At 42.0% G+C, this 23,558-nt stretch overlaps 3 protein-coding genes across 4 annotated transcripts in view; 2 read left to right on the forward strand and 1 right to left on the reverse strand.

Moving 5' to 3' along the window:
- LOC113146027 (PDZ domain-containing protein 4-like) overlaps positions 1-9,142 on the forward strand; it is a 30,788-nt gene extending 21,646 nt beyond the window's left edge. Inside the window, exons 8-17 of the mRNA XM_026333227.1 lie at positions 408-509; positions 4,487-4,995; positions 5,144-5,348; positions 5,582-6,047; positions 6,291-6,684; positions 6,786-6,856; positions 7,149-7,495; positions 7,707-7,847; positions 7,957-8,069; positions 8,899-9,142. Of these exons, the coding sequence (XP_026189012.1) occupies positions 408-509; positions 4,487-4,995; positions 5,144-5,348; positions 5,582-6,047; positions 6,291-6,684; positions 6,786-6,856; positions 7,149-7,495; positions 7,707-7,847; positions 7,957-8,069; positions 8,899-9,142 (2,592 nt within the window). The remainder of the gene's footprint in view (positions 1-407; positions 510-4,486; positions 4,996-5,143; positions 5,349-5,581; positions 6,048-6,290; positions 6,685-6,785; positions 6,857-7,148; positions 7,496-7,706; positions 7,848-7,956; positions 8,070-8,898) is intronic.
- Positions 9,143-16,746: 7,604 nt separating this feature from the next.
- On the forward strand, positions 16,747-19,692 carry LOC113146032 (uncharacterized). The gene is made up of 8 exons (XM_026333235.1): positions 16,747-16,817; positions 17,199-17,522; positions 17,779-17,832; positions 17,961-18,290; positions 18,477-18,632; positions 18,782-18,883; positions 19,092-19,129; positions 19,388-19,692. The coding sequence occupies exons 1-8, from the start codon at positions 16,778-16,780 to the stop codon at positions 19,448-19,450; spliced, it is 1,107 nt and encodes a 368-aa protein (XP_026189020.1). The 5' UTR covers positions 16,747-16,777; the 3' UTR covers positions 19,451-19,692.
- Positions 19,693-20,462: 770 nt separating this feature from the next.
- LOC113146033 (uncharacterized) lies at positions 20,463-22,969 on the reverse strand. 2 transcript variants are annotated; one of them, XM_026333237.1, is made up of 6 exons: positions 22,863-22,969; positions 22,383-22,727; positions 21,818-22,141; positions 21,545-21,655; positions 21,226-21,380; positions 20,463-20,893 (listed from the first exon to the last, which is right to left on the reverse strand). In XM_026333237.1, exons 1-6 carry the CDS (start codon positions 22,900-22,902, stop codon positions 20,771-20,773), a joined length of 1,098 nt encoding a protein of 365 aa, XP_026189022.1. In that variant the 5' UTR covers positions 22,903-22,969; the 3' UTR covers positions 20,463-20,770. The 2 variants fall into 2 exon arrangements, with proteins under 2 accessions (XP_026189022.1, XP_026189021.1); XM_026333236.1 differs by having other exon boundaries at positions 21,545-21,658.
- Between the last annotated feature and the right edge of the window lie 589 nt (positions 22,970-23,558).

The following is a 23,558-nucleotide window of genomic DNA, read 5'->3' on the forward strand; positions in this document are numbered from 1 at the left end:
TACAGGTGGCGCTGCTGTTGGCAGCCATTGATCTTTCGTTGTGGAAGAAAGTAGAATTCCAGGATACTGCATCCATTGGCTAAGCTGAACAACCAATCAGCTTTAATATTTTAAAATTAGGTGTCAATCAAAAGAACAAATGCACTGCATTGCCAGGATATGGAGAACATTTACCCTCAATTTAAGAGGAAAAATTGCTTCAACTGCTTTCGGAAACATGGATAAAGTTTCTTCAGATGGACTTTTAAAAATGTAATATATATTAATGTCAATCATTGGCTGTCAGGGAGGAAAGACAAAAACTGCAGTATCTTTGGAAATGATGTGATTATTCCTAAAACATGAACTTTGAATTTTATTTCTGTCTAAAATGACTTTCACCAATGAATGTTCTTTACCCCTGTCAGATCAATGGAATGGATATTCAGAACAGAGAGGAAGCAGTGGCCATTTTGACACGAGAGGACAGCATCAACTTCTCCCTGCTGCTGGCCCGCCCTGACATGGAGGTGATGTCACATGACACAACACAATCAACGTGCAGACAGTGACTGGATGTGCACAAACCCACTGACTCACACTGAGAACACCACATTTCATTGTAGCTGTTAGTCTCTGGATAGGATTGTGCACAATAACACAAACACATAAAGGATCAGCCCAGTGAGTTGGGGCTTAACATTTTTCTGACTGATGTTGAAATATGGCAGCAGCTACAGGACATGATGGATTGTCATTAAATCACGTACAGACATTCATGGATGAATCCTAATGACCACCCGACTTCTCCCTAACATCACCATGTGCTCACTATTTTTTCAGTTTTTAATTGAACTGGTGAGGTTTTCAGATTGCTTATTAAACTAAAGCATCAAATCCTTTCATTTAGATTTGGGGAACCAGTCAATAATACAGCGATATTTGCACTGACAGAATATAAAGTGTTCAGTTTCTGTGTCAGCCGATTAACTGCATAATCAGATAATGTAGAAGATAAACGGTAATGATCTTCACCATTTGTTTAAATTGAGTGAACCTCTTTCTTTAGGAAGGTTTTTCAATGTTCAGGCCCAGAAATAGCCATTCCATCCATAACTTCAGGTCCAACAGTGTCTCTCCTGTTTCATCACTCAGCTCGCCTGCAGCCCACTTTACTAACCTACTTTCTCCCCGATCACCGCCGCTGCAGGAGAGAGCCTTCAAACACGCCCTGTGGTTCGCAGTGTGACCACAGGCCTGGTTTCTTCCAGCAGAGTCCGCTGTGTGTTCACCTCTCTCTGCCCTCGACTTGTTTATTTATCCAACCTGTCTGTGGCCAACATAACATGTACATCAAACTAACTGCTGGACTGGCGGGAGGTTTGTTTCCTGCTCTCTCTCTCCAAATATTGAATTTGGAGAGTCCATGACATTTCCTCTAGCACTACCATGAGCCCAACATTTACATTTTCCAAACATTCACGAACACACATTTGATTCACGTTTACACTGCAAAGAGGAAGAAAGGGCTGATTTTGGTGACCTTGTCATGTTTCTCTAAACTCCACAAAGCAGGACAAAATCTTTCTGGATTTATTCTCTTATCTCCTCTTCTTCAATGCTCTGTTCTCATCCTCATTTATAGTGATCTGTTTCTTCAGTGCTCTTGTCACAATATTTTTTGTTATCATCATGAAGTGCTAATTTAATTCAACAGCAGCCTGTCAATCCGACTTGGTTCAGGCCAAGGTCAAACATTTTTGTGATGGGTTTCTGCAAATTTCGCTCTGGGTGGCTGAAGAGGGATTTGTAGAGTATTGGTGTTCAAACTCATGACCTTGGCATATTTAAAACTCTGGTCATGTCTCCATCAATAATTGTCATGTAGAACCATTAATAGTTTTTTTTTTTTATTGGTAATTGGCTGCAAAGCATTTTACAATTTGCCTCTCATTCATCTGTTCACATACACACCAACAGGGAGCTGGTCGGACCACCTAGACCTCCCCTCCCCGAGTCATTCATAACGGCATTCATAGCAATCAAAGCATCACACCAACCACACAACATGTACCTGGACAGTCTGACTTAAATATGGGGGGGAATGTGAAATCAATTCATTTCGCAAACAACAGCCCTGTCTCAGTTGAAGGCCTGCTGCTCTCGACTGGTAAAGATGCTCTCTGTTTGAGATTTATGAATATTACACTGCACTGCACAGTTTATGTAAAATTATATGTATAGTGTATGATAAATACTGCATAACATGACGTAGCATTTTACTGTACATTATAATATGCAGGATATACTGTGTAACTTTGCATATGGAGCACCAGCATCTGCAAACATGAATTTAAGCTGGCACAGCAGCAGCCTCCCACCTCCCAAAACAAATCTGACTAACATGTAGTAAATTAACTAAACCATCACATCTGAAATAAGGACACTAATCTTATTACAAGTTCAGTCAGTCTATCGACAGAATGTAAATCACTGCACAGCCTCAAACCAGCCTTAGTTTGTATTCACTCACATTCACCCTGCTTTCTTCACATCACACACCTCATAAAACACACACACACACACACGCACACGCACGCACGCCCACACACGCACACACACATACACAAGAACACGCACACACACACGCACACGCACGCACGCCCACACACGCACACACACATACACAAGAACACGCACACACACGCACGCCCACACACGCACACACACACACATACACAAGAACACACGCACACACACACACACGCACGCACGCACACACACATACACAAGAACACACGCACGCACCCACACACACACACACACAAAGCCATGATAAATGGTCCTACTATGACAGCAGATCCCAGTGTGTTTGCCCACATCTGCTGACAGAGGAGGAACTGAGAGATGCCATATTCATACATGTCAGTTAAAACACACTCACTCATACATATTCACGGTGAAAATGCACAGTGTGTGTGTGTGTGTGCACACCGGCACAACACTCAAATGAATGAGCCATCACTCAGGCAGCATCCAGACAACTTCAGCTGGTCGGATCTGGTTGGATCGAGGAAACAGGAGATGATGGATGTTGTATCGACTCAGCAAATAAAGAAGGAAGTGAAAGTCCCAGGACAGTTATCCAATAAATGTGTTGTGTTTTCTGACCTGCCTATTTTTATATGAAGTAAAGTGACTCGTTCTCCAGACAGGATGAGCCCTTTGGATTTTAAAGTTTTTGCTAAGAGTAAATGTTAATTTTGAACCCTGTAAATAATAGTTTAAAAACGTATAGTTATACCCTGGCTGGCTGCAAACAGAGAGGTGAAGATATCAGGGGATGAAATGATGAAAGGATGATGGATGACGAGAGGACAATAGAGAAGATATTTATCCCATGTGACCTAGTTCTTCTGTGAAGATCACACAAGCACACACACACACACACACACACACACAAAGCTTTAAAAACACCAACAATAAACCCCTCAAAAATAAAAAAAAATCACTTTTAAAAAGTGATTTCCTAAAACAGCTGCTCACAATTGTACTTATTTGGGGACTATTTCCAGAGGTGGATGGATCTACATTTGGTCTCTAATGAGTATCAGTGGCAGCAGGATGGTGTATGTGGGACTGAAAGAGCATATTACCAAGTGCAGCAACATGACTCAATAGCCACAATAAAACACTATATCAGATTTATTGTTTGAATAAAGTCAAGTGTGATGTGTGACAACATGAAGCTCCTGGTCCTCTCAGCTCATGTGCAACCTTTTCCTCTGCAGTTTTTTTCTACAAATGATCAGTGAGCTCAGAGCAGCACAGAGTCTCTTAAATGAGATCAGTAACTTTGATGATCCTTCATCTTCAGGTCAAATATACTCATCAGCCTCATCTGACCTTCGTGTCTAGTGCGAATCAATGTGTTAGCATCGATGCTGAGTATTTTAACATTGGGATGTTTAGCTCGAAGCATGACTCAAACCAACTCACGTCCCACCACAGCTTGATTAACATGCGTTTGTCATCAACACCGAAACACACTCCTCTGAACCAGTAAATCACCACGGTAACTGCCTCACAGACACTTAGCACCTCCAAAATTCATTACCGACTTCAGCAAGAGACATCCCATATCCATCTCGTTCATATTTATATTACGTCTGTAACAGAATCCAATAGAAAGTCAATATGGCGCAATGTCAAAGGCCCAGGAAAGACTTTTCTGACATCTCCTCATCCATTTCTACTGCACAACACATTATCTATACAGGCTGATATAACGTTTTAGACAAAAAAAAAAAGATTCCAGGTAATTGTTGATAGGTCATCCAAATTTATTGACACCCCCATCAATAATGTCCTTTTTTTTCCCAAACAAACTACGAATAAATAAATAAAATTATCAGAGATCCTATTTCCCCACCTCACCCTGTTTCAGCTCTGAAGCCCCTGAATATCACTGCACCCTAAAAGCAAGACTTTCTGCCCTTCTTTCCAGAATGACAACCCTGTTGATCCAGAGGAGGACACAGAACTGACTCTGGAGGGAGAAGGATTCCACCCAAATCCTCGAGCTTCCTGCTCCCTCAGCTCAACTCACCTTTCTGGCTACTACCGGCTCCGCTGGGGGGTGGGAGGAGCAGGAGCAGGAGGAGGAGGAGGAGGCTTGATGTGTCCTGAGGAAGGAGGAGGAGGAGGAGGAGGGAGAGAAGGTGCAGGAGGTGACGTGGATGTAGAAGAGGAAGAGGATGAAGATGCGGAGGATGGAGAGAGAGGAGAGAAGGAGGACAGAAATCCACCTGTTCCCCTCCCTCCTCTGCTGAGTCTGGCCCCGCTGCTGTCCAACAGCCAGGAGCTGGACAGCGGAGTGGGCCGCACCGACGACAGCACCCGCTATGAGGAGTCATCAGAACACGACCTGCTGGGTGATCAGACCAGTGCCTGCAACACCAACACCACCAACACACCAGGCAGCACCAGGAAGTTCAGACCAGGACCCAGCCCCAGGTGGGACAAGAGGTTTACTGTCGGTACTTATTTGAGTTTACACAAAGCCAGGGACAAGTAGAAATATTGGTAGGAATTTTCAGATTAATATCTAATGCTTTCAACTTTTACAGTACCACTGCAAATCCTTCCTTATTTCCTGTATCAGGCCCAGTCCCAGACCCAGCCCTGGCCTTGGCCCAAGCCCCAGACCAAGCCCCAGTCCTGGGCACGGACGAGGAGATATAACTCCTCCTTTCATCCACCTGCGAGACATCCAGCTCAGCTCAGACTCGCTCCCTGGCCTGGACTGGACAGCTGGAGGAGGACCAGGAGGAGCAGCTTACAGCCCCCACCTCCACCACCACCACAAGGTGGATCCAAATAAAATCTTTTTAAAGGAAAAGTTTCATCATGTCCCTTAAAAAAAACAATCCTTTACATAAATACAGCATGATCAATCGATTTATGTTTATACGATATATTTTATCAGCACTATTCCAGCAGGAAAACTAATTCTAGATTTAAACCAGTAGAATGATCAGAAGTTATGCCAGACTTCATAGGCCTGATTGTCTCTGACTGCTAACTGATTTCTGACCTGCAGCACTACCACCACCAGCACCACCACCAACACCCCCTGAGCATGGTGATGATGATGCCCGGCCTGACGGAGGAAGAGTGCCTGCGATACCAGGAGCTGCTGGAGATTAAGTGCCAGTACGAGAGACGTAATGAAACACAAAGAGGGGCAGTGAAAAATGATGCCAAGGACTCTGAAGCAGAAGTGAAAACCCAGGAGGAGAGAAAAGAGGAGCAGGAGGAAGGAGATGAGGCTGCTGCTTCTTCTTCTTCTGTGGTAGTGGATGTGAACTGTAATGAGACTTTAAGCGAGCACGAGATGGCGCTCATCGATGAGGAGTTACGCCACCTGGAGTTTAAGTGCCGCAACATTCTCCGTGCCCAGAAGATGCAACAGCTCAGGGAGAGGTGTCTGAAAGCCTGGATGATGGAGGAGGAGACGGTTGCAGCTGGTGTGGGACGGCCTCCTGAAGCAGGTAACCATGACAACAGCTACAATTGCTATTTGCCATTTAGTTTTCATCAACTTTGAATTACTGGATTTAGTATTTGAAGCATATCCCACTTCCCTCACAAATTTGTTTGAAAAAAACAATGTGAGAGGTGGCATGTGCGCATGTGCACAAGTGCACTGTTACTGACACTGATGTTGTGGATGTGCAGGTGTTTAGGGCTTTTTAATCTTGACAATAAAAATGATTAAATAAATAATTAAAATCATGTAGATCTTGTAGACATGGATAATGATGACGACAATGACGACCCGCACCATCATGAGCTGTCGGCCATCAATGAACTCCCAGAGCGAGAGCGCTCAGACGACAAAGACAGCACAAGCGCCTACAACACCGGAGGGGAGAGCTGCCGGAGCACACCATTGGTCAGCACCGAGCAGATCCCGCCTCTCCACGAAGAGGAAGACGAAGTAGGCGGAAGACATCCTCTCCTCCCAATCAGTCGCCTCCCACCTCTGAACTCCCCCCTGACCCCACGGCGTCATGGGCGTGATCGAGAGAGACGCCGCCTCAGCTGCTCCTTCTCCCCAGGTACACACAGGAAGCACGAAATGGCCAATGGCAACGTAGCAGATGGCTCAAGCTCCACCCCCTCGACACCTTCCAAATTCAGGTCTTTCTGATTATTTTTACTATTAATGAAATTATCAGTTGATATATCTTATAGATATCTTGTTTTCATTTCAACAACACTTGGTTTGATGTCATCATCAGGTCTCTGACCAGAGAGGCGGGGTCATCTTCAAGAAGGGGTGTGGCCGAAGGAGGGCGGGGCTCCAGAACAGGTACATAACCTGTGCTTCCCCAGCTGAAGCACAGAAATGTTAACTACGCAGAAACAACATTTCTCCACAATTTTGATTCAGTAACTCACAAAAACAGATTATTTTCAAACAGCTGAAAAACTGTTCAGCCCAAGTTCTGGATGTTAAGTAGAAAAATGAAATGGAAAAGATCCTTAATACTTCCAATGTATATAATGTAATGTGTGATGGCAAATAAGACTGGCATTAACCCCAAAAACTGACCATTATGAAAGCTTTTTATTTTTACGTGCTCTATTCATTATCGATGGAGGTGGAGCCACTGAGAGGCCTGGAGGTGGAAGTGCAGAGTCCAGTCCCTGTTTCACCAGGAGACACCACAGCCACAACCAACCATTAGAACGCTACCAGAGCTGTATGGCTCTGCCCTCTGAGGGCCTGGTGGACCCTCTGGACCGGGTGAGAGGCAGAGCAAGGGCTGAGGGCGAAGAGAGAGGGATGGGCACAGGCAGTAGTGGCCCAGCCAGCCCCAGGAGTGTGAACAGCGCCCCCTGTGGTCTAGAGGACCATCATGCAGGGATTTCACGGTTAGGACTGGCCTTACCACTCAGTCTGACACACTCATTGCCAACTGCCTCACCACAACGCATGGAGTGGAAGGTAAATGATGTGAAGATGGAGCTTGATATCTGAATCAGCTTACTGCTACTTGTAAAGTTATCAAGCCCAACAATGAATCGATTTGGCTAGAAACTGAAAAACAAATCAAATATCAGTAAAGAATACATTGCTTGCTGGTTATAACATGCTGAGCTGTTGCTATTAGCCCGCTGTTGATGAGAGGCAATTTATTTGTCCTCTTTGTGTCTAGGTGAAGATCCGGAGCGATGGCACTCGGTATGTAGCCAAGAGGCCAGTCAGGGATCGTCTGCTGAAGGCCAGAGCCATAAAGATCAGGGAGGAACGCAGCGGAATGACGACAGACGATGACGCTGCCAGTGAGATGAAGCAGGTAGAGTCTGCACAGCACTGTGGAGTCTACGCACTACACTCACACTACACTCTGCACCAGAAAAGCTAAAGCAGATACTGTAACTGCCCTCCAATGTGTGCTCCAACAGGGCCGATACTGGAGCAAAGAGGAGAGGAAGCAGCAGCTGCTGAGAGCCAGAGAGTACAGAAGAAGAAGAGAGTTCATGATGCAGAGCCGCATGGACTATCTCAGAGGAGACAGGTAGAGGGGTCAAAGGGTTATCCCCAAACATTTAAAAGAAGAAAAGCTTTATCTGCACAGTATGGAGTCTTGAGTTTCTGAAAATAAAATAGATTTAATCAAATATCTTGACATCTAACTTAACGATTATTTTAGATGCAATTTTAGATTTTCTGATTGACAGAAGAGATTTGGTAGAAATGACGGGGTTGTTTTATTTGTTTGGCATTTTGAAGTCACTGTTTTTGTGGATTGTCAAAAGCTCAGACTTTACTTATCACTGTGTTCACCAACACATATCATATAATGAGACATGAAAGCTCCAGCTGCTGCTCAGATGCCATTCAGTATGGAAATACCCCAGGCCAGACACTGATGCCAAAGTCCAACACATTGAGACTAAAACAAACTCTGTCTCAGTGTCCAGGCTCAGACCTGAACACTGGACCTCAAGCAGGATTAGCTCCACCTGTTAGCTGAGTTAAGTGATGGCAGTGGAGTCTTAAAGGGCCAGTGCTCTATGAAGACAAACATCCATCCATCATGCTGCCCGCCTGACGACACACAAACTTAAGTTAATGATGTCCTACATTAAAAACCTCCTCATCACCACATTGATGGAAGCCATTTAAAAGCTAAATGAACCTTTTAGGTATCATCAGGGGGCAGAGGATTCTATACTGAAGTGTGCAAAGCAAAAACAAAAACAAAACAACAAACTAAAACACAGAATATTTCAACCTGATTCCAACAGAAATCAATTTATTTGAATAAATGAGAGTATGAAAACAAAAAAAGCTGCAATGTCCTTGCGGTTCTAAAAATGACTTAAACTTGGCTTTATTTCCAGGGACCCTTCATCATCCTCAGGGGTCCCTGAAGACCACTATTGCTCCCAGGGGACCCAGGCTCACCCCAAACAGGACTCCCCCAGCAGCAACATCCTGTTACTGAGCCAGAAGAAGATCACAAAGAGGAGGAACCGCCGCATCCTCGACAACTGGATCACCATCCAGGAGCTGCTGGCTCATGGCTCCAGGTCGCCGGATGGGAAGAAAATATACAACCCTCTGCTTTCTGTCACCACGGTGTGACATGAGGACAGAGAGGGTAGAAACTGAGAATATAAACCAGGAACTAAACGATCAAAACATCTTTTGAGCTGGAAAGCACGAGATAGAAATGCGCATTGGATTAGAGCTGGAAACATTTCGGTTAATGACAAAGATCCAATGTGTCATCTAAACTGTTTGTGTGCAAAAAGGAAATGAGAAGATGGAGTAAAAATGAGGAAACACATAAGCACCAGAAATGAACCTGAAAAAAACTAAATAAACTTTACATTTTGTGTTAGAAAGTCAATCCTGAAGTCTGCATCTGGGAAGAAATGACTTTTTAAGTACTGAATGTTGAATGTTCTTCTGTAACTTAAGTCTGGATCCTGGTTCACTGTCCCCTTTGGCTCTGATGAAACTGCTCCAGCAAAGCCTTGCAGGTGCAAATAAAGTCAAAAGAACAATGTGGTGAGCATGAAGACACAGAAACGTCTCAGCACCTACATGACTTCATTCTCTGAGGAAAATAGTGGATGATGGAGACACTGGTGCAGAAACAATAATACAGTATTACTGGGACTCACAGCTAAAGAGACCAATATTCAGCTACTACGTACTTTAAAGGAAAATTCCACCTGTTATCTGACCTTCGCTGTTTTCTATGGGTTAATTACTGACAGCTGTTTATCGTCACTTGCCTTTAATGTACAGGTACGTTCATTTAGTTGCTTATGTTTTTTTTTCCTCTGCAACAGGATGTTTCACGTTGTGGTTGGGGCAGATTGGGACCATGACCTTGTTGGACAAGTGTAAAATGAGATATTAATATCAGTAATGAAATGCATGAACTAAGTATTTAACATTGTGAATTATTAGACAGAGTTCTTTAAATCTAAAGTGGTGTAGTGTACAAACCCTGGTGCAGACATTTTTAGTAGTGAAAGTAAATGGAATTAAAATAAAATATATAAAAAGCTTTTTATTTCTGGATGTGTCTGGATGTAAAATATTAACCCCTCAATGTACAGGAGTGTGTGTTTGCCTACATTTGCTTGATTCATCAGATGTCCAGTAGTTGAGCTAAGACTGAGCTCTGTCTAGGAAAATGGTAAATGTTTCTTTGATCTGACTGAACATGCATTTATTATCTGCCACTTATTCCTGCTATCCTGGGTCACAGGGACCTAGATCCCAATCCCAGCATGCAGTGGGTGATAGGAGCTAGAGCAGCCTATCACAGGGCTGACACACAGAAGCAGACACACACTCACATTCACACCTACGGACAATTTAGACTCACCAACCAACCTAACCTGCATGTGTTTGGACTGTGGGAGGAAAAAACCCACACAGACACAGGGACAACATGCAGACTCCACACAGAAAGGCCCCGGGTCCACTGGGGTTCAGGCCTACTGTAAGGTTTTGATACCATGCTAACCCCTATCCACGTTAGAACTTACCTGTACTTTACAGGAGTGTTTGCATTTTCTGCAACTTTATACTCCAACACATTTCAGAGACAGAGCATGTACCTTTTACTGCACTCCACACGTCTGACAGCTGCAGTTACTTTTCCAGTTTTTCATCCCCTTCCTGTCCAATGAAAACCTCAGGCATATGAGATCTTGTAGAATATGAAGCACTGCTGCAGATGAAGTTACCCACAGTTTATAAAGTACTTCAAACTGCTGCAATCTTAAACAACTACTGCAGTAATGTTCAACATGTACATCAATGCAGTAGGAATATTCATCTTGAAACATCAGATATAACAGCATGAACATTCAGAGGCATATTATTAAGACTTTTGCTTTTGATACTTAAGTACATTTTGCTGATAATACTTAGGTACTTTTACTTTGAAAACAGCCATGGTTAAAAGAAACAACAAATGCCTGTGTGTGTGTCCTGTGTTTTGTGGACCGATTGGTTAACCTCCAGTATTTGTCGCTCTGTTCACTACATCACCTGACTTCCTCCCATCAAACCTACTACAGGTTAACAGTGAAGTAACCGTGGGTTTCAATAAGATACACTTTCATTCTGTGGTTGTAATGAACATAATGACTTACTATATCGCTTTACTTGACACTGACAACACAAAAATCACATCTGAATTAAACAAGTTAGTGATTTGGTTTGATGTAAGGAGACAGAAGGAGAACAATACTGAATGTGTCATCTTTCTGTGTCAGTCAGCGTAACAGCACTGATCCAAAACCTTCCTCCGCTGAGATAATAAGACACGGAGAAAGTGGGTGAGAGGCTGAATGCAGGAAAATGACACGGTTCGGTTCATCAAGTAACAAGCTCAGGGAGTCTGGGAGGTAAGAGGAGGAGGCGGTGGGACAGCGGGCGGAGCTAATTATGGAGGAGAAAACTGAAACAAAAGTAAAGAAAAAAACATGACGAAGTCAGAAAATCAAATCTATTCTTCATCATGGCTGAGCACGGAAACCTACTGTAAAACAAATTAATCAACTAGTACATAAAAGTGTTGTCAAATCTATAAAACAATATCAGAAGAGGTGGAGACTGTTGACCTGGAAACAAGAGAGAGATCCCATAAACTTAAGAAAGGAAGCAAGAATTGGTGAAGAAGGCTTGAATGAAAGAGCAGGAGGGGGCGACAGCAGACAAAGCAGAGCAGCACGTTAATGCTCCATTTCCACAGTGACAGGACTAATCAATCACAGGTGACAGACAGAGGCGTGATGGACAGACCAGTCTGAGTCTGACACTTATTAAAGGTACAGGGTCCAGAGTAGAGAGGGCTCATATCCATGTTTCAGCTGTTACTGACATGTGACCAGCTCAGGTCCAGTGTTGGAGAAGACTGTGACAGGGTAGATGAATGAATGAAACAGAGACCAGCTTGGACTGAAGAAGCTTGGTGACAGTCTGTGGTCTGCAGCGACACCTGCTGGTCTGCTGAGGAAAAAAGTATCATCCCTCCTGCACACACCCATGCCACACTTCATAAATGGAACATACGATTGTCAGAACACATTGTAAGTAAGTAAGTAAGTAACTTTCTATCCATGCAGACATTATGTTGGCATTAGATACACATACTCTAATGCTCTCGTATGTTCTGTTATTTGAGCTGATTGTTGATGCTGCCAGTTTGGTCTGGTCTCCCCTATCATAGAGGTTTCCAATCTTACCTGTTTAAATAAAGGTTGAATCAAAAATGACCTTTTTTAACCACACATGAATGCTGCATTTAATACCAAGGTTATCAATACAACTCTTAAAATCTAAGTACAACAGCTAGTTTCATTTGGGTATGTATGTTCATGGTTAGATTTGAGTTATTATTAGGAGTCTGTTTTAAATATACAAAACTGTTGGTCTTTCAGTATTTGCATCAAGTTGCACAGAAGAAAACCACTAATATGGGAAGGATACAAGACACCTGGTCTCTTAGAACAATATGATCAGTGACAATATGATTAGTTAGTGGAATTGGGATTCTCCCACACTGATGGATGGATGGATTATTCCTTTGAACAGTGACATAATTCAAATGCAGCCTGATAATCTGTGTGTGTGAGGGTGTGGAGGGGGGGACGGACTCCATCATTTAACAAAGGAAGAAGTTCCTGGTTTGTCAGTGAAGAGGAAAACGTAGCACCTGTAAACGATCTGAGCATCAACATGAAGCTACTTCACACTTTGGTCTGTGTCTTCTTCCTCAGTGAGTACATCTACTCTGTTTTTTTCTGTTTTTCATGTGACAATCAAACATCTGAGAGTGACGGACAGTGGAGTGTACATCTGTGGCACGGACAAAAGTAAAGCTACATTGGATTTGTTTTACCTCAATGTTAAAGGTGAGTTCCTACCAAATATCTTTACAACAGGAGAGTGAGCTGACAACTCTGGATGTGTTGAACAATATTTTCCATACAGCACTTTGTGTTTCCAAGGAGAACTGTTTGTTTAATATTAGTGAAATATCTGTGGTTGGAACTTTCTCTTATTGCTCCTGTTTGTGCTGTGTTGTCACTGTTCACAGCTGTACCCACAACAACAACAACAACAACACCAGCAATGGGATTCAGCTCCACTTTAGCCCACAGACAGACCATGGAAGCTTCGCCTGAAGCCACTGACCAGCAGCCGATTGAGACACCAGCAGCCAAAGGTACAGCCACCGTCTGTGTTTGACCTGAAGCTTTAGTTTTAGCCTACAGCAGTGTGTCCAATGCCAACAGGAACCGCTTATGTGTGTATTTGTATATATGGCTATGCACATGTATGCAGAAATTAAATACATGCACATGCACACTGCAGATGCTATGATGCTGTATGTTGGCCTGCCCCTGATCATCTTGGCTCTCCTGTTATCACTGACTGGGCCGATACTCTACAGGAAGTGGTGTTCTAGGCGTAAAGGTGCAAACACACACACACACACACACACACACACACACACACTAAGGGCTGCTTGTAAACCACTAACTGATGTAGCTTCAGTTGATCGTATTGATAAGCAGGCCAAACAACAATAATCAGCACATACATCTGTCCCATTCACCTCACACTGTATCTTTACCAGCCTCCACCCATAATGTAATGGTTTAAACCTGCTGTCATGACTTTCAGAGGCTCCTGTGGAAAGAGAGTCTGCTTCAGCCACAGAGGTGAGTTTGAGGAAGGAGAGACCACTTTATTTATAAAGCACATTTCCAACACAGGCAATTCAAGGTGCTTAACATAGGCAAATTAAATACTAACATTAAAATCAATAAGGGATGAAAACCAGAATAATGTCTATTACACAGGTGGTGCATTTAGAAAAAAAATACTGCAAAAATAGAAAACACAACAAAATACAGAATCATGCTACAAATAGCAGAAATGTTTTAGGGAGCAATTTGATATAAATCAATATTTATCTCCATGTCCATCAGTGTTAGGCAGTTTGACACCCACTGACAGTGGGAGCATAGACAAGTGCCAATAAAGACACTATGAAGACAAAGACAGCTGCCCATCACGAAGGAACGTAAACAGAGTAAAACATCTGTAAAACAATTGCTAAATGTGTCATAGGGACAAAAATATATTCCAGATGTTTTTCAGCCTCAGTTATACTCAGACTTGTAAACACTGGATGTAAACGTTACTGTGACTGGTCTGCACAGGGAATCTTTAATAGTAACTTCCTCACCTGGTTAGTAATCCAGTGGGATTAAATGCTGTCCTGTTATTTCCAGGCTGCTGATGACTCAAGTAAACTTCCCTCAGAGCTGAATTCCTCCATCTGGACGTCTGGCTCCCCCAGCAGCGTCCCCACTGCGCCAGTAGGGACAATGATGTCGTCTGTGCCTCAGGTAGAAACGAGCTGTGACGGCCGCCACGCTGGAGATGATCCATCTCTGTACCCGACTGTTGTTTCACATCAGTAACAACAGTTTGTCTGTGTGAACACCACACTTTGGTGTGATGTCCTTCAAGACATTAGAGATCTGTCTTGGAAGCTTTTACTTTGGCTCAGCTCACTTTTGTGTAAATGGATGAACTGGAGCCTAAATATTAAAGTTTGTCTCTTTCTCTGTCAGTATATTCACTCATTTCATCATTTTATCTCATTATTACAAAACCCTTTCATAGACAGGAACTAAAGGAACTCCTTTTCTCTGTTGAAGTGAGTGATGAACACTTAGTCTATCCAACAGACTGCATCACTGTGAGGCTCTGCTACCTGTCTAACTAAAAGGTTTTTATTTCATTTTATTGTTAATGTCTCATGTGCATTGGTCTCGGTATTTACCGTCTCATTAAAGGTTTTCTGTCAAGTACTTTAGCTTCATGAACCTGTATGGAAAGTACAAATATATGAATAAAGTTTGATTGACTGATTGAAGTAGACCTGGGTCTGTAGATTCTCTCTTGTGAAAGAATATTTTGAGGGAGCCATCATCATCCCTCCTGCACACACCTATGCCACACTTTATAGTATCAGTGGAGGATACGATTGTCAGAACACAATAATAATAATAACAATAAATTTTATTTCATGGCGCCTTTCAAAGTCTCAAGGTCACCTTACGGAGAGAAATAAGAAAAACAATGTATGTAAGTAAGTAACTTTCTATCCATGCAGACATTATGTTGGCATTAGATACACATACGCTAATGCTCTCGTATGTTCTGTTATTTGAGCTGATTGTTGTTGCTGCCAGTTTGGTCTGGTCTCCCCTATCATAGAGGTTTCCAATCTTACCTGTTTAAATAAAGGTTGAATCAAAAATGACCTTTCTTAACCACACATGAATGCTGCATTTAATACCAAGGTTATCAATACAACTCTTAAAATCTAAGTACAACAGCTAGTTTCACTTGGGTATGTATGTTCATGGTTAGGTTTGAGTTATTATTAGGAGTCTGTTTTAAATATACAAAACTGTTGGTCTTTCAGTATTTGCATCAAGTTGCACAAAAGGAAACCACTAATATGGGAAGGATACAAGACACCTGGTCTCTTAGAACAATATGATCATTCATTGTTCCTGACAACTAAATGATGTAATAGCTTATGTGTTGTTCTGCCAGTGTAGGAGCACTGTTTCACCACATGCTGCTGTAGATCGTATCAGAGGGTTGGGATAAAAACCACCATCACCAGAGGAAAGGTCACTGGGACAAGAGCAAAATGAGAAGGTCCAGAATCATCATTCTGGACAGTCATGAGTCAGCAAAGTGAAAAATCTGACGTCCAAGGACCAGGGGAGTAATATACAATCATTCAGTAAGATCTTCAGAAAGACCTGGTAAAGGCAAGTACAATCCACTCCACCACTGCAGTCTCCATCACCTCATAGGACATGTTGAAGCTACAGTAGTTTGAAATTTGTTCCACCACCTTTGGAGAAGCCAGTGGAAGAATGTAGTGTGGTCAGATGAAAGTGGACTTCTTCTTAATAAAAACACTAAGCCCCATCTGGACCATAAAACACTAATGCCTGCAGTGAGCTTTGGAGGTGGACGCATCATGGTTTGGGTGGGTCAGAGTATTCTTGAGAACATTCATGCTAAACTTTCTTGGTTGGTAGTTGAGGAGAGCCTAAAAGCATCATTCCTTGTTTTTATTAGAAATATGAAACTCTTGAAAAGTTGACTAATTGAAAAGTTGACATCATAGTGATGTCTGCGGGAAACTTTGCCATCCTCTTTACTTTCACCTGTACACAAGTGCATCCATTGTGTAAGTCCGTCACAGATCGACATGCCCCTTCATTGTAAATCCTGACTTTTAGAACTTGTTTTCCAGCTCCTCTGTCATGGAATCTCAGTCAGTCTATGTGGCCAGGACTGAAATACAAAGAAAAGATGAGGGAAATGTGGATTAGTTAGTGGAATTGGGATTCTCCCACATTGACGGATGAGCAGACAACAGACTCGATGATTCCTTTGAACAATGACAGAATTCAAATGCAGTGTATTTTTGTTGTGCTACATTTGTTTATCTTGATTTCCATGTAGAGAAGAATTGATGGCAGCCTGATAATCTGTGATGGTGTGTGGGTGTGTGGGTGTGTGCGGGGCGGGGCGGGGCGGGGGGGGGTTGGAGGATGGACTCCATCATTTAACAAAGGAAGAAGTTCCTGGTTTGTCAGTGAAGAGGAAAACGTAGCACCTGTAAACGATCTGAGCATCAACATGAAGCTACTTCACACTTTGGTCTGTGTCTTCTTCCTCAGTGAGTACATCTACTCTGTTTTTTCTGTTACCGTCTCTCACAGCTACCTTATTCCACTCAGGAACCAAAAGAGAAAAAGGGAGTGAGAGGAAAAGCAGAGAGGAAAGAAAAACCAGAACAGCAAACTGGGTTTGGTATTACAATTTACATTTGAGTAACTGAAAGATTTTTTATGTACAGTTTTCTGTACACGGTGAATTAGTGATGATAGATTAAAAAAACAAAAGACAAAACAGTGAGACTGGCTGTCAGTGACTGTGATGTGCAGTCACAGACTGGGTGAACTGGGCAGCTTCCAGTATGACAGTAGGTCTATGTGCAATATTGTGTCCAGTCACAGCATCTTACAGGAAAACAACTGACTGTTCGTTTTCTCAACAGCTCTGCAGGATGGAAACACTGAGTTATCTGGTCCAATAACCTTTTCCAGAGTTGCAGGAGACGAATTCACATTTGAATGCCCGATAGTTCCATCTAAGTTCATGAATGTACTCATTAAAGAACCATATGGGGAAGAAGACATTCTCATTGGAATGCGTGGAATGAGTGCTCAAAGTGGCAGATACAGCATCACAGCTGAATTAACATCACCACCTCTTCTCCGTGTGAGAATAACACAGCTGAGAGTGTCAGACACAGGATCGTACAGGTGTGGTGTTGCTGAAAGTGTAAATACAACAGTGGCATTTGACCTCAGGGTTGAAGGTAAGTTTTTAGTAAATATCAAAGAATCCATATGTTTCAATTAATCCAATTTAAATTGCTAAAACTTTGAAGTGTTTCACTGGCCACCGACAGCTGCTGATGTTTTATAGAAATATTTACTGCTTCATAGTTTTTATTACACTGATCAGTGATAAATGCTCATCCACAAGAGCCAGTCTCTGTTTTCTCATCAGGAATTTCTCTGCTCTTATTTTTGCTGTGTTGTCATTGTCCACACTCGTTTCCACAACACCAGGACAGGGAGCAGTCAGCCCTTCAGTACATTTGCCGGGGTGGACAACAACCAATGGTACATCTAGAGTTCACGTCTCTGACCAAATGCTTCTGTATAATTGCTCAGATCTCAGTGTGCAGCTGTTTTTATGGTTACACACCAGTTTCTTAAATAAACTTACTGTCTCTTCATCTTCTCCACAGCCCAGCAGAATGGAAACATTCCTGTCTTCCATGGATACATACAGAAGATTTACCACATACTTGAAGGACAGGATATCACAATTCAATGTTCGGTATTGCTGTCTGAATCAAGGACATATTTCTGTAGGGATCGATGTGAAGGGGAAAACATTATCATTTATACAGGGAGTTTGATTGCTCAAAGTGGCAGATTCAGAATCTTGTATCCATCTATGAGACCCTATCTTCATGTGATAATCAAACATCTGAGAGTGACGGACAGTGGAGTGTACATCTGTGGCACGGACAAAAGTAAAGCTACATTGGATTTGTTTTACCTCAATGTTAAAGGTGAGTTCCTTTCCAAATATCTTTACAACAGGAGAGTGAGCTGACAACTCTGGATGTGTTGAACAATATTTTCCATACAGCACTTTGTGTTTCCAAGGAGAACTGTTTGTTTAATATTAGTGAAATATCTGTGGTTGGAACCTTCTCTTATTGCTCCTGTTTGTGCTGTGTTGTCACTGTTCACAGCTGTACCCACAACAACAACAACAACAACAACAACAACAACAACAACAACAACAACACCAGCAATGGGATTCAGCTCCACTTTAGCCCACAGACAGACCACGGAAGCTTCGCCTGAAGCCACTGACCAGCAGCCGATTGAGACACCAGCAGCCAAAGGTACAGCCACCGTCTGTGTTTGACCTGAAGCTTTAGTTTTAGCCTACAGCAGTGTGTCCAATGCCAACAGGAACCGCTTATGTGTGTATTTGTATATATGTCTATGCACATGTATGCAGAAATTAAATACATGCACATGCACACTGCAGATGCTATGATGCTGTATGTTGGCCTGCCCCTGATCATCTTGGCTCTCCTGTTATCACTGGCTGGGCCGATACTCTACAGGAAGTGGTGTTCTAGGCGTAAAGGTGCAAACACACACACACACACACACACACACACACACACTAAGGGCTGCTTGTAAACCACTAACTGATGTAGCTTCAGTTGATCGTATTGATAAGCAGGCCAAACAACAATAATCAGCACATACATCTGTCCCATTCACCTCACACTGTATCTTTACCAGCCTCCACCCATAATGTAATGGTTTAAACCTGCTGTCATGACTTTCAGAGGCTCCTGTGGAACGAGAGTCTGCTTCAGTCACAGAGGTGAGTTTGAGGAAGGAGAGACCACTTTATTTATAAAGCACATTTCCAACACTCAGGCAATTCAAGGTGCTTAACATAGGCAAATTAAATACTAACATTAAAATCAATAAGGGATGAAAACCAGAATAATGTCTATGTCTGCACTTAGAAAAAAGAAAATACTGCAAAAAGAGAAAACACAACAAAATACAGAATCATGCCACAAATATCAGAAATGTTTCTGTGAGCAACTTAATATAAATGTCATCTGTGCCTCAGGTGGAAACGAGCTCTGACGGAGATTATCTATCTCCGTACCTGACTGTTGTTTCACATCAGTAACAACCTTCTGTCTGTGTGAACACTACTCTTTGGTGTGATGTCCTTCAAGAGGTTAGAGATTATTTAAGCTCAGCTCACTTTTGTGTAAATGGATGAACTGGAGCCTAAATATTAAAGTTTGTCTCTTTCTCTGTCAGTATATTCACTCATTTCATCATTTTATCTCATTATTACAAAACCCTTTCATAGACAGGAACTAAAGGAACTCCTTTTCTCTGTTGAAGTGAGTGATGAACACTTAGTCTATCCAACAGACTGCATCACTGTGAGGCTCTGCTACCTGTCTAACTAAATGGTTTTTATTTCATTTTATTGTTAATGTCTCATGTGCATTGGTCTCGGTATTTACTGTCTCATTAAAGGTTTTCTGTCGAGTACTTTAGCTTCATGAACCTGTATGGAAAGTACAAATATATGAATAAAGTTTGATTGACTGATTGAAGTAGACCTGGGTCTGTAGATTCTCTCTGGTGTATTTAGATCCAGAAATGAATCCACCTCCAGTTTATATCACACAGAGTCTGGTCAGGCTTTTTTCAGGGGCCACCATGTCACTCCAGAACGTTCATATGTTGTCACGCATGTGAACATATTTGTTGTCAAGCTTTATTTCCCACCTTCCAGAGAACTCACCAACGAATCAGGTGCCGGTTATCAATGAACAGTCTTTGTTACCATCTCAGTTCATTTCTAAAGCGTTATCATCTCTTTGTGTTTGGGTCTGAATGGGGTTCAGCTTCATCTTGACAGAACGTGATGTTTAGAGACCCAACCCGCTGTGTTCTCTCTGAGCACCTGTAGTTCTGGTGAAGCCCAGGGCCAGATCTGCCTCATCACCTGTTCTGCTCTTTTGTTATTGGTTCCTGACACATTTGGAGCTGTGGTTGTTGAGTCGCTGTGTTTTTTCACACATTCAACCATACCAGCAGTGTAAGAGTATTTCTGTTTAGCCATCACGGTGCAATATGTACTTCTTCCTGTACTAAGATATTGGAAAAAACTGGACCCAACAGCAGATACAATGATTTAATAACTGAATCAAAGCAATAATCTGAAATAAGCAGGACTACACTCATTTCTTTATGTAATGCTCAGAGTGTAGAAGAAGAACTACAGACACATCCACTTTTTGAAGACAGATTTCAAAATAATCAAGTGAGAAGGTGCTGAACTCCTGAAGAAACATGATCAGGTCTGTGTCATCAGAAAGAGAAGTTATAAAATATATGATAAAATTATGAAATATTTGCCAAACAATAAAATAAAAGACGGAGCCTAGCAGCACAAGATCAACACACACTCCAGATTCAGATTAAAACATTAGCATTTGGTGTATGTCTTTGTGAAAACAGAGTAGCATTGGTTCTGGTCCCTGCTGGCTGGATCAAGGCTCTCGTACACAGAGTCTTCACACCCAGAGACTGGAGTCCAGTTCTGATAAGTCTGAAAAATACAAAGGAGAGAACTGAAACCTGCCACAACAGACCAGCTGTGTGTTATTCTTAGACTCATCCATCCACCCATTCCCTACAAACTATATATATATATATTTTTTTTAGAGGAGGTGGAACTATGGTACAGTGGTGTCTCGCTGTCGCCACACAGTCAAAGGTTTGAACTCAAATCGACCTGGGGCATTTCTGTGTGGAGTATGGATAGTTTGCAGTCAGCAATCATTAGGTGCCCTTAGTGTGAGAACTACTCTGCAAATCCAACACCACATAGCAGCCACTTAGACTCATGTAACCAGAGACAAACAAGCAAAAGAACGTCACCTCCATATTTACACCATCTATGTTTCCTCTGGTCTTCCTCCTCCTCATCTGTTTGTACAGCAGCAGCGGAAACACGAAAGACAGTAATACAGCAGCCAAGGGGACACATACTACCAGAGGCCAGAAATAATCTGGGTGAGAGAGCTGGGAGAAGGCTGGGAAGAGAGAGAGAGAGAGAGAGAGAGAGATAGTAGACAGACAGTCGTGGTGTATGATTAATAAATGGTATTTATTGTCTTGGGCTTGGAATTAAAGCTGCCCTGTTGGATACTAGTAAACCTGTGGAGCAATAACCTGAAAAGTGTTAAATTATATAAACCTGTTGAGTTCTCTGGTAGGGGAGTCCTTACACTGGCGTCTGCTGTTGGTTTTAGGCTGCTGAACTGAGTCATAGGCGTCATAGGCTCCTCCTGTTTCCTGTCTCCAGCATCTGCTGTCAAGCAAAATATTGTATTGTATTGTATAAATATTGTATTGCAAAAACGATAGAAACCTCCTACTGAAGATAATGAATTTATTGTAAAATTGAATGTGGAACGCATCGAAGAGAAGGCACATGGGTAATAAAGAATCATTTTTAAAAGACACTCACCATCTTCAGTAATGACTGAAAATGTTGTATATGAATCAGAAGACAAAGCTCTGCCATAGCCACACCTGTACCGTCCTCTGTCCCATGTGTCCACCTGTTTGATGGTCACATACAGTCCAAATACGGAGTTTGCTTTATATTCGATGCTGTATCTGCCTTTCTGGGCGCTGCTGTTTTCTGTTTCAATGAGGACGTCTTCTTCTTTTTTACATGGCTCCTTACAGAAGAATATACTGCCTCTGTTACTATTATTGAAACATGGATATTCAACATTTTCTCCTTGAGTACTTGTATAGTGAAAAATTGAGTTATCGGCCAAAGGTGCTGTAGAAAAGATAAACAGTCAGTTACTGTCTGTACGTCCTGTGCCCAGTTCAATCAAAAACTTTGACTGGTGATGCAACATCAATAAAAGCAGCTGGAATGTCATAAATAACCTACTATACATCCTCTTTATAGTTTTACTTAATTCTATTTTATGTCATTAAATCTTATGCTGTAAAATCCATCAATATGATGAATATAATAAATATATCAGATTTAATTGCTTCCAGTAGAAACTCACCGTCTGAAACTTTGATCTCAAAGTCACAGTATGAATCTGGAACCAGAGACGTGTCCAAACCCAAACCATGTCTGTACCGTCCTGAGTCAGACTTGGCCAGATGTGTAAAGGTCACAGATAGAATTACTTTACCAGAAGATTCTTTTTTATATTTAGTGCTGTATCTGCCACTGGTGGCTCTGACATCATCTGTTTTAATGAGAATGTCGTCTTCTTTACATTGTTCCTTACAGAAGAACGTTCTGCTTCCAGGCTGAGAAAAGTGGCAGTTAAGCGTACCATTTCCTCCTTCAGCTCCTGTGTAAATCCTGAGTTTTGCACTGACAAGCCCAAAGCGCCTCAGTGCTGTTGGAGACATGAGCAGTGTATACTGATGGTCATTGATTTCTGCACTCTACTTCCTAATGTTAGCCACACAAACAACAAAAGTAATGAAGAACAAGAGGTGAAACACAGAGACGGACAGGTAGCAGTCCTCACCTGGGAAGAAGCACAGAAACAGAAGCTGGTGGATGTTCATTCTGAGATGATGGAGAAAACTGAAAAGAACTGTCTCTGTCACTTCAGTCAAACTACTGGCAGCTTGATCAATGAGGAAGCAGAAGTTACTGTAATTAAAAGTGTCCTTCCTCTATTTCTTTAGGTTAGATGAAGAACAGGGAAGGGTTGGTAGATCTTACAGTTATGTTTATTTTAAGTCTCCAAAATCGATATTGATCTTGCAAACATGTTTTAACAGTTTGACATGTTCTTCTCTTTCATAGCATTTCTTCAGAGCTGCTCTGTGGTTAGTTACCAAAGTATTTTTAAAAACTGTGCTATCATATATTACTTCCTCAAAGAAATATAACTGAGAACATGACATTATCACATCAACCACGATGAGTCCAGGAGTGTTGTCAATGCAAAGCAAGTTTATTTGTATAGCACAATGAAAATGAAGAAAAATTACAGTAAAGAAACTAAAATAGGCAAATCAGAAAATTCAGTTATGTAGTGGAGAAAATCAACTCCAATCAGTTGCATTTCATTTGGATGAATCCATCTCTGAGTCAGTTTGTGGATGCTGCACTTCACATTTGACTGGCCTGATATGAGACAGTCAATCACATGTGGTGTAATCTTCTACATCATCCACACAATTTAAGTAAATGTGAATTTGAATCGTTTAATTGG

This window comes from Mastacembelus armatus, chromosome 7 (genome assembly GCF_900324485.2).
Source record: "Mastacembelus armatus chromosome 7, fMasArm1.2, whole genome shotgun sequence".
Lineage (NCBI taxonomy): Eukaryota > Metazoa > Chordata > Actinopteri > Synbranchiformes > Mastacembelidae > Mastacembelus > Mastacembelus armatus.

What these genes read in the sequence shown, in the direction of transcription:
- LOC113146032 (XM_026333235.1), top strand. Translation starts at nt 16,778, where the DNA reads ATGAAGCTACTTCACACTTTGGTCTGTGTCTTCTTCCTCA. An exon ending in GTTTTACCTCAATGTTAAAG is followed by an intron (nt 18,291 to 18,476) that starts GTGAGTTCCTTT and finishes CACTGTTCACAG; the next exon opens with CTGTACCCACAACAACAACA. An exon ending in TGAGACACCAGCAGCCAAAG is followed by an intron (nt 18,633 to 18,781) that starts GTACAGCCACCG and finishes TGCACACTGCAG; the next exon opens with ATGCTATGATGCTGTATGTT.
- LOC113146033 (XM_026333236.1), bottom strand. Translation starts at nt 22,902, where the DNA reads ATGAACATCCACCAGCTTCTGTTTCTGTGCTTCTTCCCAG. An exon ending in GTTTCTGTGCTTCTTCCCAG is followed by an intron (nt 22,728 to 22,862) that starts GTGAGGACTGCT and finishes TGTCTCCAACAG; the next exon opens with CACTGAGGCGCTTTGGGCTT. An exon ending in TTCAGTCATTACTGAAGATG is followed by an intron (nt 21,659 to 21,817) that starts GTGAGTGTCTTT and finishes TTTGCTTGACAG; the next exon opens with CAGATGCTGGAGACAGGAAA.